The sequence below is a fragment of the Orcinus orca genome, chromosome 16 (assembly GCF_937001465.1).
Source record: "Orcinus orca chromosome 16, mOrcOrc1.1, whole genome shotgun sequence".
Lineage (NCBI taxonomy): Eukaryota > Metazoa > Chordata > Mammalia > Artiodactyla > Delphinidae > Orcinus > Orcinus orca.
This window is the reverse complement of record NC_064574.1, coordinates 36,134,652-36,151,854: the sequence shown is the minus strand read 5'-3', so window position 1 is coordinate 36,151,854 and position 17,203 is coordinate 36,134,652. Positions and strand designations below refer to the sequence as shown.

General features: G+C 37.7%; 1 protein-coding gene across 2 annotated transcripts in view; it reads right to left on the bottom strand.

Moving 5' to 3' along the window:
* The window catches only part of PLCB1 (phospholipase C beta 1), a 679,784-nt gene that overhangs the window by 66,507 nt on the left and 596,074 nt on the right, over nucleotides 1-17,203 (bottom strand). For both annotated transcript variants that reach the window (XM_004276458.4, XM_012535449.3), the window contains exons 28-31: nucleotides 7,244-7,320; nucleotides 7,049-7,138; nucleotides 6,523-6,580; nucleotides 5,839-5,925 (exon numbers count right to left, since the gene is read on the bottom strand). In XM_004276458.4, coding sequence (XP_004276506.1) covers nucleotides 5,839-5,925; nucleotides 6,523-6,580; nucleotides 7,049-7,138; nucleotides 7,244-7,320 — 312 coding nt within the window. The remainder of the gene's footprint in view (nucleotides 1-5,838; nucleotides 5,926-6,522; nucleotides 6,581-7,048; nucleotides 7,139-7,243; nucleotides 7,321-17,203) is intronic.

The following is a 17,203-nucleotide window of genomic DNA, read 5'->3' as shown; positions in this document are numbered from 1 at the left end:
TGTGATGGAAGCCAATTTGCTGACATGATAGCTGAGTTTTTACAGAACTGATGAAAGCTATCCATCCAGCCACCTCAAATGCATATTTAGATACATTATAGAAATTTGCATAAAACATAAGAAAAACTTCTAAATGCAAGCAAAGGAGTAAAAATACAAGTTATCACCAAAAGAATTACACTAAGACTCACAATTAACTTCTCAATAACAAGAGAGACCAGAGGACAGTAGAATCTCATCTTCAATGTGCTAAAAGAAAATAGCTGCCAACCTAAAATTTTATACCCAGTGAAAATACCATTCCAGAATAAAGCTAAAATAAAGACATTTTCAGAAAGAAATGAAAACAAACCAAAAAACCCAAGGAGTTTACCACCAGTAGACTGTATAAAAGGAACTTCCAAAGGATGTAGAAGATAATGATCCCAAATGGATGATCTGAGACACAAGAAAAAATATCTAGCTAAGAAGCCTGTGAATGAATACTGCCTGTATAACATAGAATAATAATGTCTTATGGGTTTAGAAATCTATAGAATTAAAGTAAATTTCAAAAATAAATCAAGAGGAGAAAAACGGAGTTAAAAAACTGTTTTAATATTTGAGTATTGCCTGAAGGAAATCAAGCATGTGTAAGTTTTACTCTCAAGAAAATAGTGAATGACTATATATTTTTTAAAAGGCAATTCTTCACACTGAAACAAAGGAAAAGGAAATTTCTTACACACACACACACACACAAACAAACAAAAAAGCAAATCACTGGGTAGGCCAGCCAAGCCTTGACAAAGAGTAGAACATAAAAGGTAAGCAGCCAGTTAGCACTCTTTGGTCTGGCTTTTAAGAGAGGGTCCAGTGGTTGTTGGCAGGGAGAATGCACGTTTCCCCATCAAGCAGCAGAGGATTAGAGGAGGCACAAATGAATCATGGAAAAGAGAAGCATCTACTTTAAATCCCCAAGGTAGTCTCTTTCTCCCTGAGCACTGGGAAGGCAGTACTGAAATAGTTGCATTTAGGGTTCTGTCTCAGGACCCAGCGGTGGGTCTGACAAGACTAACTTCACGCAGAGGGATGAGTCACTCATCCTGTTACAAAGATGTCGGCAGGGAAAGGAGGAAGGTCAGTCTATATTCCCATGGTGGAGGAAAAAATAAAGCCAGTAGCTACATGATGAAATGTTTTTTGGGTAGAAATTAAAATGCCCTAAAGCTTCTTGGAATTCTCTCTTGCTGATGAGCTATATAAAAACAGAAAACCTGTGTGCTAAGAAGCATCAAAGACAAATTAAGTGTCAGAGAAAAAGTAAATTACACATTTATTGACTGTTTTATGAGGTTATGGAGATGGTTCATTAAAAAGTCCCCTCAAAAGATGATTCTTCTTGTAATGAGAGCCCGTAGCTGCAAAGTGATCAATAGACATTGGAATATTCGCAGCAGATTCAGGGAAACTCCTGATTAACGATGTTTCAACATGTTAAAATAAATCTCTTTGAAGTGTTCAGGAAAAAGGCAGAACGTCCTTTTTATAATGAATTAATTCTGAGTTGAACACAACCACAAAAGGTGTGTTTCTTTGCAGTGGCAGTTGGGTCCTTCAGTTTTTTCTAACACCATTTGTACACATAAACCCTTTCCTATTGGCTTTGGCAAACCCAGGTATGGAAATCCCAATGAAACCAATTATGTCACTGAGTTGAAAGACTGGTTAGAGTTTATTGTGTTCATCTTAAGAACTCTGAAGCTATGGATTTCATAGCTTTGAACAAAGCTGAAAACAGCATACACTCAGGGACTGAATCAAATATCTCACTGCTAAGAAACATGCAGCTGAACATTTCTCCAGGATTTAGAACTCTACTGAAAAGGAGCTGAGTATTCCCTTTTAAGGACTTTATAAATTTCAGTGGCACTTATGTACAGGAATGCATGACATAATTTTATGTCAAATTGAGAGCCAAAATGTTTATCTATTGTATAAGTTGCCTCTAAGGATCACCTATGTCCAATTTCTTCAACTTCTTTAAAAATTACATACAAAAGGAAAAGATTCACTGAATCTCTTTTTGAATGGGAAAAATGGACTCTACACATAAACTTTCACATTGTGGGGTTGGTCCAGTTTGGTCCCCTACCAAATACAGACCAGCAGGATGGAAGTTCTTCGTCCATGTGTGTAAATGAAATGGACTTTTAACCTGGTTTTGATTGAGGCACGTTGTTCTGTTCTGTAGCATCATGGTAAAAATGCTTGGAACTTGAGTTAATCCTTCCAGATCATAAGTATGGTTGAGTAAAAAGCTACCCTTTCAATTAATCTACATCTGTTAACTTGCTCTAAATCTAGCCAGAACTCCTTGCCACTGAAGAACTATTGTGTTTCACCAATTGGATTTTCAAATTTCTTTGGTTAAAAAAATTTTTTATACTTGTTTGTTCACTTTTAAGCAAACAAGTTGTTTGGTTACCAAATGCTTGGAAAATCACACAGATTGTGATTGGGGTTCAGGACAACTGCAAATAGTGACACTAGGAGAAAATAGGAATGGAAAAAGAGCACCCTCTTGTTTAAGAGGAGGTTAGGAACATAAAACACATGATCACATTAGTTAGAATAAGTGGATAAAGAGGAAGTAAATGTTATAATCGACAGTAAGGTGAAAGATACTGATGAATGGGAAGAGACATGATGCCATATAGTGTATGTTTTTGCCATAAGTGAAAGATTAGCCTTTCTTGGTTTCTAGTTAAAAACTGCTTATCCCACCTAAAAAACACTTGAAGGAGGAACTCTATTCCCCTCGGCAACTTCTGGCAAAGTTTGGCATGCTTTCCTCTTCATAAGAAGATTGCAACTATCTTTAATATTACCTACTACAGTGTCAACTCAATTTCCTTGTCCAACATTGAATGATGGAACAGTTCATAAATTTCTAGATGTCATAAAATCACCCCGTCTTCTCATCCTTCTGACTGAATGGAACTCACTCGGTTAACCTCTTTTATAGGTACTGCTGGTCATTCATTTCCTTGAGTTGCTCCTCTTTCTATTTTGTTTCTACTTCTGTTAATTTCCCCCATATCTATGTCAGGTATCAAAGGCTACTCCAATACTGATGTGAAGAGGGATTATTTCAAAGCCAGTGCTGTTCTATTTCTAGTCCACATCCAGTAATTATAGGAGCACAGATAACTGCTCTGCTGGCCTGGCCTTTCATTTGCTCAGTTTTGCCATCCCGTGTTTTGGTCTTTCTCCACATGACCTACACTTGATCTTATTGTTTTATTTCACTGTTTATTATTCCTCTTTCTGGTCACGGTCATTTCCCTTTATTAGCCACTGTGTCTTACAATATTAACAGTCATGGTTTCTTATTATATTATTAAAGTCATGGTTCCAAAGCACAAAATTTTTAAGCCCTGAAGAAAACCTCTCAATAAATGCTTTAGTTTGACGTGGAACCAACAATCTTCAAGGGCAGCCTTCAAATCCAGACACAATAAGATGGTCATTAAAAGCAGCCTCATGGGTGAAAAGCAAAGAGAAATCATTGTGATACCTATTTACAGTCAAAAATAAAGGCAACAGAATGACTAAAAATTCATAGAAACACTTCAGATCTCTTTCTCAGGGGCCAAAAAAGAAATGGAAAATTGCTATACATATGGTAGGGTGCACACTGTTAATTACCTACCCAACTATTATCTCTCCTCTATTTTTTTGATAAGAAAACATCAGTTTTGTTCAGGTACCTGGTGATCGTGGAATTGAAGAGAAGGTGAAATCCCTCTACCCTTTTGAGTAAGTCTTAATTACTCTAAGCCAATCATGAAAATTACATTCTTATGCTCATAATTGGTTTAGGAATGGACATGGACACAATTCTAGCCAATGAGGGGAGGTCTATTGAGGAGATTTAGGAAAGTTTTCCTCAAACCTATAATCAGTTACAAGATGCAGGTTATGATGCATGGAGCTAAGGCAGACGTCTTGTGACTGTGGGTTTACAGCCTGGGGATGAAAGGCAATAAACTGAGATAACACCGTGGAAACTCTGAAAAATACCCTGATTCTTGATGAGGTTATTGAACCACTAAATTAACTATTCTTCAAGTTTCAATACCTCTGAACTTCCAGTAATGTGACTTACTAAATGATATTATTGCTTAAGCCAGTTTTAATTGGGTTTTCTGTAAAGCTGCTGCTGAATACATCTGACTGATAAATTATCCAACAGTTATTAGTTCTTCTAATGTTTGGTTATATCCAATGAAGAAATTTACTACTAAATTTGATTTTAATCATGGTAAGCTAGAGCAGTAACATAAAATCTTTGTAGGGTTATTTATACTGAGATTTATGTAATTTAAACACATTTGTGATCACATTTTATTTATGAATAAAGTAGCTGACATTTTTGAACAAAAATGAAAACAAAACAAAAATTGTGGGAATAGCAATATTTTCCAAGAGAGATGTTTTAGAAATATAAAAACTGGCTAATGAAATATCAACCATAAGCTAAATATACCAAATTGAAGTATATGACAAATTGAAATTCAGACAACATGGATTGAAAATGTATGTATTTGAATATATCACTCATTATTCTTAAGGTGTTTCTGAAATTTCAATCAAACCTGGATCTTTGGCTCCAAACCTTTGAGCATTTAAAAAACAATCAATCCTAAATGGAAAATACTGCAAAGTCTAAAATTATGTTAAAATGTATTCTACCTTACTAATGCATAATCAACTTGAGAGGGTGATTAAGAATATTTAAATTGTATTTATAAAAAAAATTAAAAAATGTATTTTTATATAAAAATTAAAAACATAATTTATTTATATAAAAAACATAAAAATGAGCAGCATATCTCAATAATGATTAATTCTTAGATTTTCACTACTGTTTGAGAATCTGTATTCCCAAGCCTAAAAACTTCGTGTAAAAAATATTAAATAAACGTTCTGCCCAATAAATAATAGCAGAAACAACCACAAAAATATATTTTAAATTAGCCACAAGCAATCTATAAGAAGTATATTGAACAGACTATACAATGAAACAAAACTAACATTTGATCTTTGCAGAAATGTAATAGCCGTGCCTTTTAGAGTAGATATTTTAAACTGCAGATGGAAGAACAGGAAAACGGAAAAGCACGTTTTTCACAACAGAAAAATATTCAATGATGAATCAAAATGGATAGAATGATCTAAAACTGAGATTATGCTAACCTGAAAGTATTTGATTTACAGATATCCAGTTGGTTTAAAGTTAATATTCAAGGAATGATTGATTTTGACCAAATAAGCATAAGGTAATTTTAAAGTGGAGCCCCAATAAACTATTATTATGGGGGAAAAACATTTGTTTTTTTCTGGTTTATGAAAATATTTTGTTAAATTAAAAACCAGGGTGACTTTGGTACAAGACATCCTCTGCTGGACAGAGTCTGCCATTACAATATTACATCATCTATTTAGAACTGAAGAAACTTGTCTAATTTCTCTCTTTCCTGGTGGGGAGGTGGTAGTGGTGGTGGTGGGGAGGTGTGCTTTAAAAATATCTATGCCTGAGCTACATCCCAGACCAACTGAAACCAAATCTCAGGATCTGGGTTTCGTGCATTTGCAATTTTTAAAGATGACCGGTGATGAGCGCTTACTGAATATTGCTATCAAGATTTTTACCATCATTGAGAAAGTTACATGAGTTTCACATGCAAGAACTGGTCTGAGACTGTGTGAGACATACCTGAACTAGGGAGGTTTTATTCTAATTAAATGGAAAGAAAATGAAATCACTGTGTATTATTATTCCGTTCAGTTTACCTTGGGCTTTTCGTCCAGGATCTGCTGACGTATCTCTTTGTGTTTCTCTACGAGTTTTTCTTGCCGTTTACTTTGTGCCTCTTCTAACTATAAGAAAGTTACAAATAAAGTCATTTTCATCTAAACATTCAAGTGAATGTTTTCAGAAAAAATTAAAACCTTTTCAGATCTGTGGCATATGTTTATTTCATATCCTGGTCAAGAACTGACCTTATGAGGGTAGGAGACTGCAAGTATTGAAGCTGGGTGATGGGTACACAGAGGGTGGGAGTGAGGTGATCGATGGATTTATACCATTCTCATATTTTTGGTAATGTTTGAAAATGTCCATAATACCAATTTAAAAATTAATGAAAAACCTTTGGAGGTTACCACCTCTCTACTGTTGGTGACAACTAAAGGTTCTTTTGTGGAAGGTCCCCTCGACATCATGTTTCTGGGTTCCTGACTCTAGAAATGATTCTTTATGTCTATCTTCAGATGAACCTTTCTACATAGAGGTTTGCAATTAAACTTGCAGAAACACTGATTACAGACTGGCTACTCTGGGAAGTAGCTCTGCTGGGTGCTGGTGATAAAGAGTTACAATGAAGCATGGCTTTTCTCTCCATAGGCTCACATGGTATTTACCAAACATTCATACATGGTTTGCAAAAGAGAGAGATACTCATCGGCATGACATACCCTCTTGATGTACTGCACCACCTCCTGGATGTATGACCGGATCATCTCTGTTTTTTCCCTGAAAGCAAATGACAAAAAGATCATTATATGAACTCATCCATCATCAACAGACATGGGAACCTCAGGCTTCCAGATGAAAGTTTACAGAACTCTCAACATCCTTCTTACTGCTGCAAGGAAGGTACCAATCTGCCAGCTCTGAACAAAGGTCAGGTTCCACCCAAGGCACAAGCTCTGTTTTCACTAAATGCCAGGAGGGTTGTCTGACAATATCAGAAGTGAAGATTTAGCCTTTCCCTTAGGGTGGGTCTTTACTCAGCCTTTACCTACAGGCCCTGTGGGCATCTCAATCCTTTATTGAACTGCTCTTTGAGTTCACTATGAAAAACCTTATAAAAGGGATCTTCAAAAAGGTTAATTAGAGGAGAAATTTCACAGATGGGTCTTTGTATGGTTGGAAGCTGTTATTCTGCTGTAGAATAATTCCCAGGTAAAAGGTGGGAGAAAGGGGGTTCTTTCTACTTACTCTTCCATCTGGCTTTTGTCTTTGGATTTAGCTTCTGTTATCTTCTCCTGCCTCTTTTTATCCATTTTCTTCTTTAATTCCTTCTTCTCTCTGAAGGCAAAATGGAAGTAAAAGGGAAAAATGGTCAAGCAAATAGCAATTGGTGTTTAATACATTTACATACACAAATCCATTGTAATGAGAATGAAGGCTTACTTCTCACAAATTTCTTTAAGCTTCTTTAACTGATTATTCTGACATTCTTCAGCAACATCTGTCAATTTTTGAATAAGCTGAGGAAAGAAAATGCAAGTTGGCTATTTTACATTATCACAAACAAAGCACCTTTTCCCTTCCTCCCCCTCCACATCAAACAACAGTATCTGAGGTTAGAAAATCTGATGTTTAACAATAGTTAAGGGACTTCCCTCATGGCGCAGCAGTTAGGAATCCGCCTGCCAGTGCAGGGGACACGGGTTCAAGCCCTAGTCCGGGAAGATCCCACATGCACGGAGCAACTAAGCCCATGCACCACAGCTACTGAGCCTGTACTCTGGAGCCCATGATCCACAACTACTGAAGCCCGCACGCCTAGACTCCATGCTCCACAACAAGAGAAGCCACCGCGATGAGAAGCCCACACACCACAACGAAGAGTAGCCCCCACTAGCCGTAACTAGAGAAAGCCTGCACGCAGCAATGAAGACCCAATGGAGCCAAAAATAAATTAATTAATTTTAACAAAAAACAATAGTTAAAATCATCAGACATCTTACATAGACAATAAGGACATAATTTTCAACCATTACATTATCTAGGTTTTAATATGAAATTCTTCTTCTTGTTTCTAATTAAACAGGATTTCTTAAATTATTGGGTTAGTTACTGCAGCTTGTCTTTGCCAAGTGCAAAGACAACGAACAATGTGGACCCAGGTACCAATCCCCACTCTATGACTCACTACAACTATGACTTTGGTCATGGAGCCTATATTTTCTGAACCTACATTTTCTTGGTTATAAATGAGATAATCAATGCCTTTATGTCTTGGAGGTACTATGAAGCTTAAAATAAAACTGAGTGTGATACAAATGTAAGATGTAATCAACTGTAAATTATAATTCTTGGTTTCCATCTTTCATTCCTTGCTTAATTGCTTCAAGAATGACATGAGTTACCCATCTTAGAAACTGATGTTTGTGTCCTGTGTGGGTAACTTCCAGTCGCTTCTCTTTCTTTATTCTACATGAAGAACTTATGGAACCTTCTGCCATTGCTCAGGCAGCAATAGCAACTGGACTCAACCCTTCTTACTGGAGCATCAAATAGATGGTGTGGGCTTCCTACGAAAGGTCCATTCTGTTCCCCAGAGATGGAGATTCTCACATATAGCAGACTGAGTTAACCAGTTATACATATATATATATATATATATATATATATATATATAGTAGCTATGACAATACCAAGGCAATATAATCATAACACTAGCAAACTTTCATTGGTAATTTACACATGCCAGGCATAGTTTGAAGAGTTTTAAATGTATTAACTTATTCAATCCTAAGAATTGTCCTGTGAGGTAAGAGCTACTGTCCTCATTTTACATATGAAGATACCGACGCAGGGGACTCAAGTTCTGGGCTCTTGTACTTGGTGGTACTTGGCAGAGCTGGGTACAAACCCAGATAAATCAGCCTCCGCAGCTTGTGGCCTTCACCACTCTCCCAAGCTGCCTTTTGTTGTGATTTTAGAAATTGTTTTAAAAACCTCTTCTTATCTAAGAGCATAAAAGAAATCGAGGGAGAAATTCTCTCACAGAATTACCATAAAGAATCCACATTAACTTGACATTAACATGAAATTTGATGCACTCATCTGTGAAGTGGATTAAATCTGAACAAATATTAACTGGAGCTTGGGCCAGCAGAAAGCCTATTTGAAACCATTGAAAATCATTCAAAAGAGGTTGCCTGATCATGACTGTCACAATTAAAGAAATCATGAAATACTGCAGTTTAGTAATGCCATTTATCAAACCGTCTAGATGTAAAATCCTGCTGTGCAAAGACTCTGACCATTTCCTTGAGGATTCCCGCAGCACCTCTCTTCTAGCTGAGGGGTACACACAGGGCCTTCACCTCCCCAGAGGACCTTTCTCCTCCCCCGTCCAGCCTAAGGAGTTAGAGGGTTATCAGGGGAGCCCCAACCTTGGTGGCAACATCAGAATCCCTTGTGAGCAACTTCTTAAAAATACACATTCCAGGACCTGTTCCTAGGCCTATGGACTCCACATGTCTAGGGGCAGGGCCTGGGAATCAGTGTTTTCAAAATCTCCTCAGATGATGTGGATTCTTTGCCAGATTTAGGGAGTCTCAGTGAGCTCGCCCTCCTTCTATAGCCACTGCTAAGTCTCCCAGCAACACTTCTGAATTCAGTGACATTCATGCTTCTGTTTCCGTGTTCTCATCTCCATCATTCACCCTAGTCCAGAATCGTTTCTTGATTATGGCAGCACCTGTTCACATTTACAGCTTTCCTCCCCACTCCTGCCCTCTTCCTCAGCAACATCAACATCCAGGCAATGAAGCCACTGAGCTTGAGATCTCCCAGCCCTCTACCCATTTGATTCTGAGTTTTATTTCCATTTGTTTTCAGCCCCCACACAACTGCCAACACCAGCTTCCCTCAAGGTTCTGCAAAAGTTTCCTGTCTGCTGCATCCCCTGGCCTTCCTTTTTGCCCCTCCCTTGCACCATCTGTACTTGTTTTTTATTCTTCTCAGAACTAATTCCCACCTCCTTTGCTCCCAGAACACACACCTTTATCTAAACTATTCAAGTTAGCCACAATTCAACAAATATTTATCACATGCCTACTAAAGACCTGGCATTATTCTAGAAACACTGAGCTGATGAGTTGGCTTTCTAGATCTTGCTACTCAAAATATAGTCCAGGAGCCAGCAGCATTGGCATTACCTGGGAACACAGCAGAAATGCAAATTCTCAGGCTCTAACACAATGGACTAAACAAAAATCTGCATTATAACAAAATTCCCAGGAAATTCATGTGCACATTATTGGGGAAGATGGAGACAGTTTAGAAGAAGCCCTCTGTTATGCACTGAATGTTTGTGTTCCCCCAAAATAAATATATTGAAATCCTGACCCCCAGTGTAATGGTATTAGGAGGTGGGACCTTTGGGTGATTTGGTCATGAGGGTGGAGCCCTCATGAATGGGATTAGTGCCCATAATTGTAAAAGAAACCACAAGAGCTCTCTCACCCCTTCCACCACGTGAGGACACAGTTAGAAGAAAGCTCTCTATAAACTGGGAAGTGGGCTCTCACCAGAAACCAAATCTACTGGTGCCTTAATTTTGGACTTCTCAGCCTTCAGAACTGTCAGAAATAAATATTCATTGTTTAAGCTACCCAGTCTTTATGGCACCCTCTCAAATTCCCTCTTTTCTGTCTCAGAAGAGCTGCAGAACTTTATGTGCATTGTCTTCATTACCCAAGACTCAGCTTCCTCACCTCTGAGTCAGGGATAATGTTTCCTTCCTGGGGTGGTTGTGAAAGCTGGAAGAGAAGACACATGTGTGATTCCTAATAAACCAGGTCATAGGTTCTTAGCTTGGTTTCCTTACCCTTCCTTCCCAGAGGAAGGTTTTCCTTTGCTTTTTGTCCCATCTTCTTCTCCCTGTGGGAGGATCACCATTTCACTTTCTTCTCTCAAACTTTCTTCTGCACTGGATACATTCATTCCCTTCGCCTAAAAACACATCTCTATTTTCTTATCCTCCCAGAACCCTGAACTTTTGTTCTACCTTTGACCTTCCTTTCCTTCCCATCCCTAAAATGGAAGACCAATGGCTGCTTCCACAGCTGCAATGCCCCACTGCCACAGTCTTCAACCCCACCATCTCTTCCATTCCAACTACTGGCATTTATCTGATTTTGCTTTAAGATTACAAAAACTTTTTTGTTACTAAACTCATTGGCCATGTCTCAGGATGAACTTTTATTATTCTAGAGATTCATAAATTTTCTTAGCTCATTGTATCCTTAGGATTTCAGTAATTTTTTCATGGCACCCGCGAGGCCAAAAGAAATAAAAGAACAGTTCCATTTATTTATCAAATGGTTAGGTCCAAATAATAGTAGTACCTTGCACAGAATCCAACAGATGTTGCTCTGTTTCCTTCAAAAACATAAAATATCCCACAATACCCCTGTGAGTTCAACGTGGTGCTTCAGAGTGACGTGGCACATGGTTTGGGAATCGTGACTTTATCCTTTTGATAGGATGCCAGCTGCCAACCACTCTCATAAGAAGCTCTCTTTCCTTCATTTACAGTATCTCCAGCAATTCCCACAGTCACTCTTCTCTGATTCTTTTAAGTGCTTCAATTCATTTCTGCATCAACTGCCTTTGACCGTCTCTGGCTGAGGATGGCTCACCAGCATCTCAACATCTTTCACAGAAGGCAAGTCATCGTATTTTCCCATTAAGTATCATCACTCAGGTTAAAAGTGTGCATTACATTTGACTGCCCTCTTGGGTGCTTTCCCCATCTGTTGAGTCCTGGAGAATTGTCACCATGTTATCTCTTGGCTTTGTGTTAACAGCGCTCTGGTGTAGATCCTCATTAACTCTTGTCTGGACTTGGCAAGTATTCTCTCCCTGCCCTCAGTCTCTCCTTAGTCTTTCTGCTCCATATCACAAATAGTATTTTTTGTATGTCCCGAGCCTTAACTGGCTCTGTATCCTCAAATACGTTACACTCCAGCTCTAAATTTCCTTTCTTGATTAGCATTCAGCACACTCAATAAACTAGGCTGTATTTTACTCTCAGACTGTCTGGGCACATACCTGCTTCTATACTTTTTCTCATGTTATTTTTCCACCTGGATGATATTCCCATTTGAATGAGAGACAGCACAGATGTAGGGCATTCCCATGGTTGCAGAAATCCCACTGGACTGTGCTGCTCAACTCCTGATAAGGGAGTAGGCACCAGCCAGTGGTTTTTTGGACACCAGGCTCTACATAAAATAGGTACTCAAAAATTATTGTGGGGCTTCCCTGGTGGCGCAGTGGTTGAGAGTACGCCTGCCGATGCAGGGGACGCGGGTTCGTGCCCCAGTCCGGGAAGATCCCACATGCCGCGGAGCGGCTGGGCCCGCGAGCCATGACCGCTGAGCCTGCGCGTCCAGAGCCTGTGCTCCGCAACGGGAGGGGCCACAGTAGTGAGAGGCCCGCGTACCGCACAAAAAAAAAAAAAAAAAAAATCTGTTAAGTTTAAGAACCACATTGACCCGGACCTTGGTTATGGCTATGGTGCATCATGTCCAAGCCATGGGCTGTCTTATTGAAAATACTTCTTAAACTACATAATTTTGATATTTAACAAGCTAAGTTTTGTTCCTTTAAGAACAAATGCCTTATTGTGAAATCCAGGCATGTGTTGTTTTTTTAATGTGGCTTTTGCATGAAACTAATGAAAATAGTGTCTCCATAGAATCCCAAAGAATATGTTTAAAAAAGGACAATATCTCTGTGTTTAATATGACAAATGTTCTTCCACTCTACTCAGCTCCCCTTGGTCTCCCCAACTCTCTCATACAACAGACCCCTCCCTGTAACATTCTGCCCTTTTCAACTATTTTCAAAAGATCACTCTTACTATAATTCTGCTCTTACAGCATTTACTGTTTTCATTTAAACTTCCTCTACTTAAAGTCCAGGAGGCAGAGTGATTAATGTTATGATTTTGTTAATAATATGACACTATTGTCAGACTCGCATTAAACTGGCAATGAGATTACGTCTAGGCGTTAATAATTTATCTCTTTCTTACCCTAGAAAGAGAGAGTGTGGGGCTCAACTATAGTTTTCTCTACCCAATACTACTTCAGAAAGAACTTCCTCTGCTTTCTGAGAACTGGCTCTGTGCCTAATGTGATTTCCATGGAGCTGCTGTGTTCTTTGTGCCCATCCCTGGGCCAAGGTAACTGGTCCGGGGAGGCATAGATCCAAGTAGGACCAGTCATACCCCGACTCTAGCCACAGGTGATTGGTCTATGGTTGCAAGCTTGGCCAATCATATCACACTAAAAAGGCTTGCCCCAAGATTTTTCCAAACTGTCATTAGTGAAAGAAATATAACTTGGAAGCGGTTGATGCCTATATTTTCTGACAAGGGGAAGCCTGTGTGCTGCTTTGGACAAAAATAATACTGACATGCAGAGAAAATCAGGAGAGAAAGGGAGAGAGACAGAGACAGACAAACATAGGAAGTGCTGTGAGTGGTTTCTGGTAGGCATCTCTTTATCCCTTCCCTTCTCCAGTGTGGATGGTCAACCCTTCCTTACATGGCCTTCCCCTATGTATTTTTCTAGTATATACTATTCTTGTCTAAGTTAGTCTAGGTTTTTGTCACTTGTAACCAAGGGAATCCCGACAAACAAACAAAAAAACAAAAATAAAAAATTTTACTCCTTAATCCCCAAATAAGATGAAAGAACCTGTGAGCATTGGGTCCGGGGTTTCTATTTCATGAAGTGTGAAAATCTGACCCAGAAGAGGGATTTTTCACACAATAATTGAAGTGTCTTTTAACTGACCTAAGGGTACTCTCACTTTGGTGTATTTATTAGCAGACAGGCTCTACTCAAAGAACCGTTCAATGATATATTAGCCACAAGACTCACTGAAGATAGAAAAGAACAAAAAATTAGTTTAGAATTCCTAGGGGGAAAAAAGTCGAGAGTACATGGTAAACTGAAATGCAGTAAACAACATTTAATTTTAACTTTTAATATGATTTCTTTTTCTGGCCCAAAGGAATAGACATTTCAATTATTTTGCTAGTTTGTTTACCACTCATGACAACTCTCCTAGTTAAATGTTCCAAACCTTTTATGGAATGAAAAAGAAAAGCTCTGGGGAATATAATTTCATGCTTGTTCTCAGCTCCATGCTGAATTTCACTTGGTTTAGTCATTTGAGGGTGAGGGAATGGTTTCCAAGGAAGAGACTAATTCCTTGACTCTAACTTAAAAGGGATAGAAAAATATGTGGACAGAAATTGTCATGTTTAGAGCCTCTTATAAGAAGGACAATTTGGGAAAATATGCAAAGAGCCAAGTGTAGTGTGTACATACTTCAGGCAAACTCATCTTCCTTCTCCCTTCACTCATAAGTGGAGAAGATAGCACCTTCTTTTCTGCTAGTCAAAGCATCCACTCTGAGTTTTCACCATAAATTGCTTGTTTATCTTCTACAAAGTATTAATTTATGATGCTTCTAAACTAAGAAATGATCTACTGATTAAACGCATTACTGATAATTTAAAAACTAGGTGGATTTTTATACTGGCGTGTTTCCTGTCCATTCAAATTGAAAAATATTTATTCATTCATTCCACCAATATTTACTGAGCACCTGTGATGTGCTGGGTACTGTGTATTGAGGGTCCAACTGAGAGTTGGCAGTGAAGTCCTGTCCAGGTGGAGCTCATGTTCCCCACCAGCTCACTTCTTTTCTCAGAAGCAGCAGAAAGTCTTGGACTAAAAGACCAACCACCTTGATTCTTTTCTGAGATAGTCTTTCATACCTATGAAATTCATTTCTTTTAAAATTTCCATATCTAAACAGAATTCATAGCTGCTTATTTGAATCTAAAGGTTTAAGGAATCCTTGAAATTTTCTTTTTACTTGCTGGGCAAAGCAATAAATGAACGTGAAAATCTGAGCACGACTCCTAGTCAATGTCAACAAGTTGGCCCAATGAATCTACAGCATTTAAAATTGTTTTTCACTTTTAAAATATGCCAAAGTAAATGTCAGCTTCTTAGCTTTCTGGGAAATATAAATGGGTCAATGTAGCATACGCCCTTGAATGATATTTCTGGTATTCTTTTATAAGGCTCTCAACTGGAAATATCTTCAAACTTTAAAAAACAATCAAGAAAGTTGGTAAAGGAAGCTCTAGTAAATGTGTTTTATCATCCTAGATGATGCCTGGGTTTTTCCATCTTAATTCTTGGGCCTTGTTTCCTGACCAGTAAAATATAGCAAAATTTTAAAATTATATTATGTGTGTTTTTAAATTTTTTAAATTGTTTAAAAATTCAATGATGATTTTTAAATGTCCTGAAAATCATAAAAAGTAGATATTTATGGCCATGAAATATTTATTTTAGTGATAACTGGAATTCATTTTTATGATAAAAGAAGTTTCACTTAAAATGATTCATATATAGTTTTAAGTACAAATTTATAACAGGCAAAGAATTACCCCTTTGTAATTATAAAAGGTTAATAAAGTTACTCGTAAGAGTTTTTTTAAAAGTTGGTGTAGTATCACATATGACACATTATGGATTTTTGATTAAGTTAAAAGAAAATGAGAAAATGGTTGTATAGGATCAAGTTAGTTGAGATCATTATATCTGATTAAACCAATTGCAAACAAAAATCCAAACCACCAAAATTTCAGGATCAGGCTTCATAATTCTGAAAGATATCAAGACCATTTAATTTAGAATAGATGAAATAAATATTGCTTATCACTCAGATGTGGGAAAATAACTATACTGTTCAAACTGGAGGTTTTCAAATTATTAAGAAAGGAGACCTGACTAAAAGAGACATGATTTGTCCTGTGGTTTGTAACTGAAATAGTGCAATAAATCAAGGGCTTAATATTCAATAGTCTGTTTGAAAGCTAGAACCAGAAGAGCTGCCCATGAGCTGCCCATGAAGATGAGTAGCACAGCATGTCAGCTTCTTCTTTCCTTAATGCAAAATCTATCGTTTCAAGCATCTTGAAACTTACCAGATGGAGTGCAATGAGTCTTGTAATTCCAGAGGGCACAAACTAAATTGTCAGACTTGTGAATTCTATTTTGGAATTTTCCTTTCAGCAGAATTTCTTCTGTTCTTTAAGCTTCTTTAGCTTGATGCAAGTCAAAACTATTATTTTCTTTGCCTTTGGGGATAGGTTTTGTTTACTGACTCTTTTCCCTCAATCTTATCTAAATAGTTATCAATTAACACAAAAAATATACTAAGACATACTGTGTGCACACAAAAGTAAAAACAAGATTTTTTTATTGCTTTAAACTGAAATCCTTAATTATTATTTTAATAGATCTGAGAGTTGAATCATCTCTGCATTCTCTGCAAACTAAGTTAAACTAGCATTATAGTAGAGGGAAACTTTACAAGCACTCTTGTACAAATTTTTATTTAGAAACAAGGATACAAACACTCAAAGAGGTGAAATGATTTAGCTAAAGTTACGTAACTAAAAGTGAAAGTCATGTCTCCTCACTTTAAATCCTGTACAAATTGTCCTTTGATAAAGAGTGATGACTATGTTCTAGGCACTGTGTTAAGTTTCCATGGATTATTTTATTGAATCTCACATCCAAACTGTGAGGGCTATGTGTTGATTCTTGCAAAAAAAAAAAAAAAAAAAAAAAAGGCTTAATTCTCCACCATTCCCTGCATTCACACTCTTTGCAATGTGACTTGTGGTTCCTCTAAACAAGAGATAGTCTATTTCCCTATCCCTTGTATCCAGGCAAGTCTTACTACTTGCTTGGAGATAGATCTGTTGAGACTTTACCTAATTCTGCTTGCTCTCATTTGGAATCCTTTCCAAATTCCACATGGACAAGCCCAGGCTAGCCTTGCTGGATGATGAGAGATGTGTATCAGTTATCTGCCTGGACCAGTTGACAGTCAGCCAACCTTCAGGAGCAGAGCCTCTAAGTAACTGGCAACTGAACCACAGACACATGAATGAGCCCAGCCAGGACTAGAAGATACATCCAGTTGAGTCAAGCTCATATTGCTACACATAGAAACATGAGCTAAGTAAATAGTTGTTATTTTAAGGCAATAAGTTTTGAGGCGTTTGTTATGCAACAAAGCTAATGGATAAAGATGGGTATACTATTACTAGGTCCATCTGACTTCACAACCTGTGTTCTCAACCACGGTAAGCCCTTGAGGGAAGAGACAACATTTAGGCTTGGTCTACAGGAATCCCCCCACCAGTATGAGGACCACAGGAGGCCTTCAATAACTTTGACTTAAACAATTATATAAGCATATTTTATGCTCTCTAAATTGCCCAACCTCCCAAAAACAATAAACTAA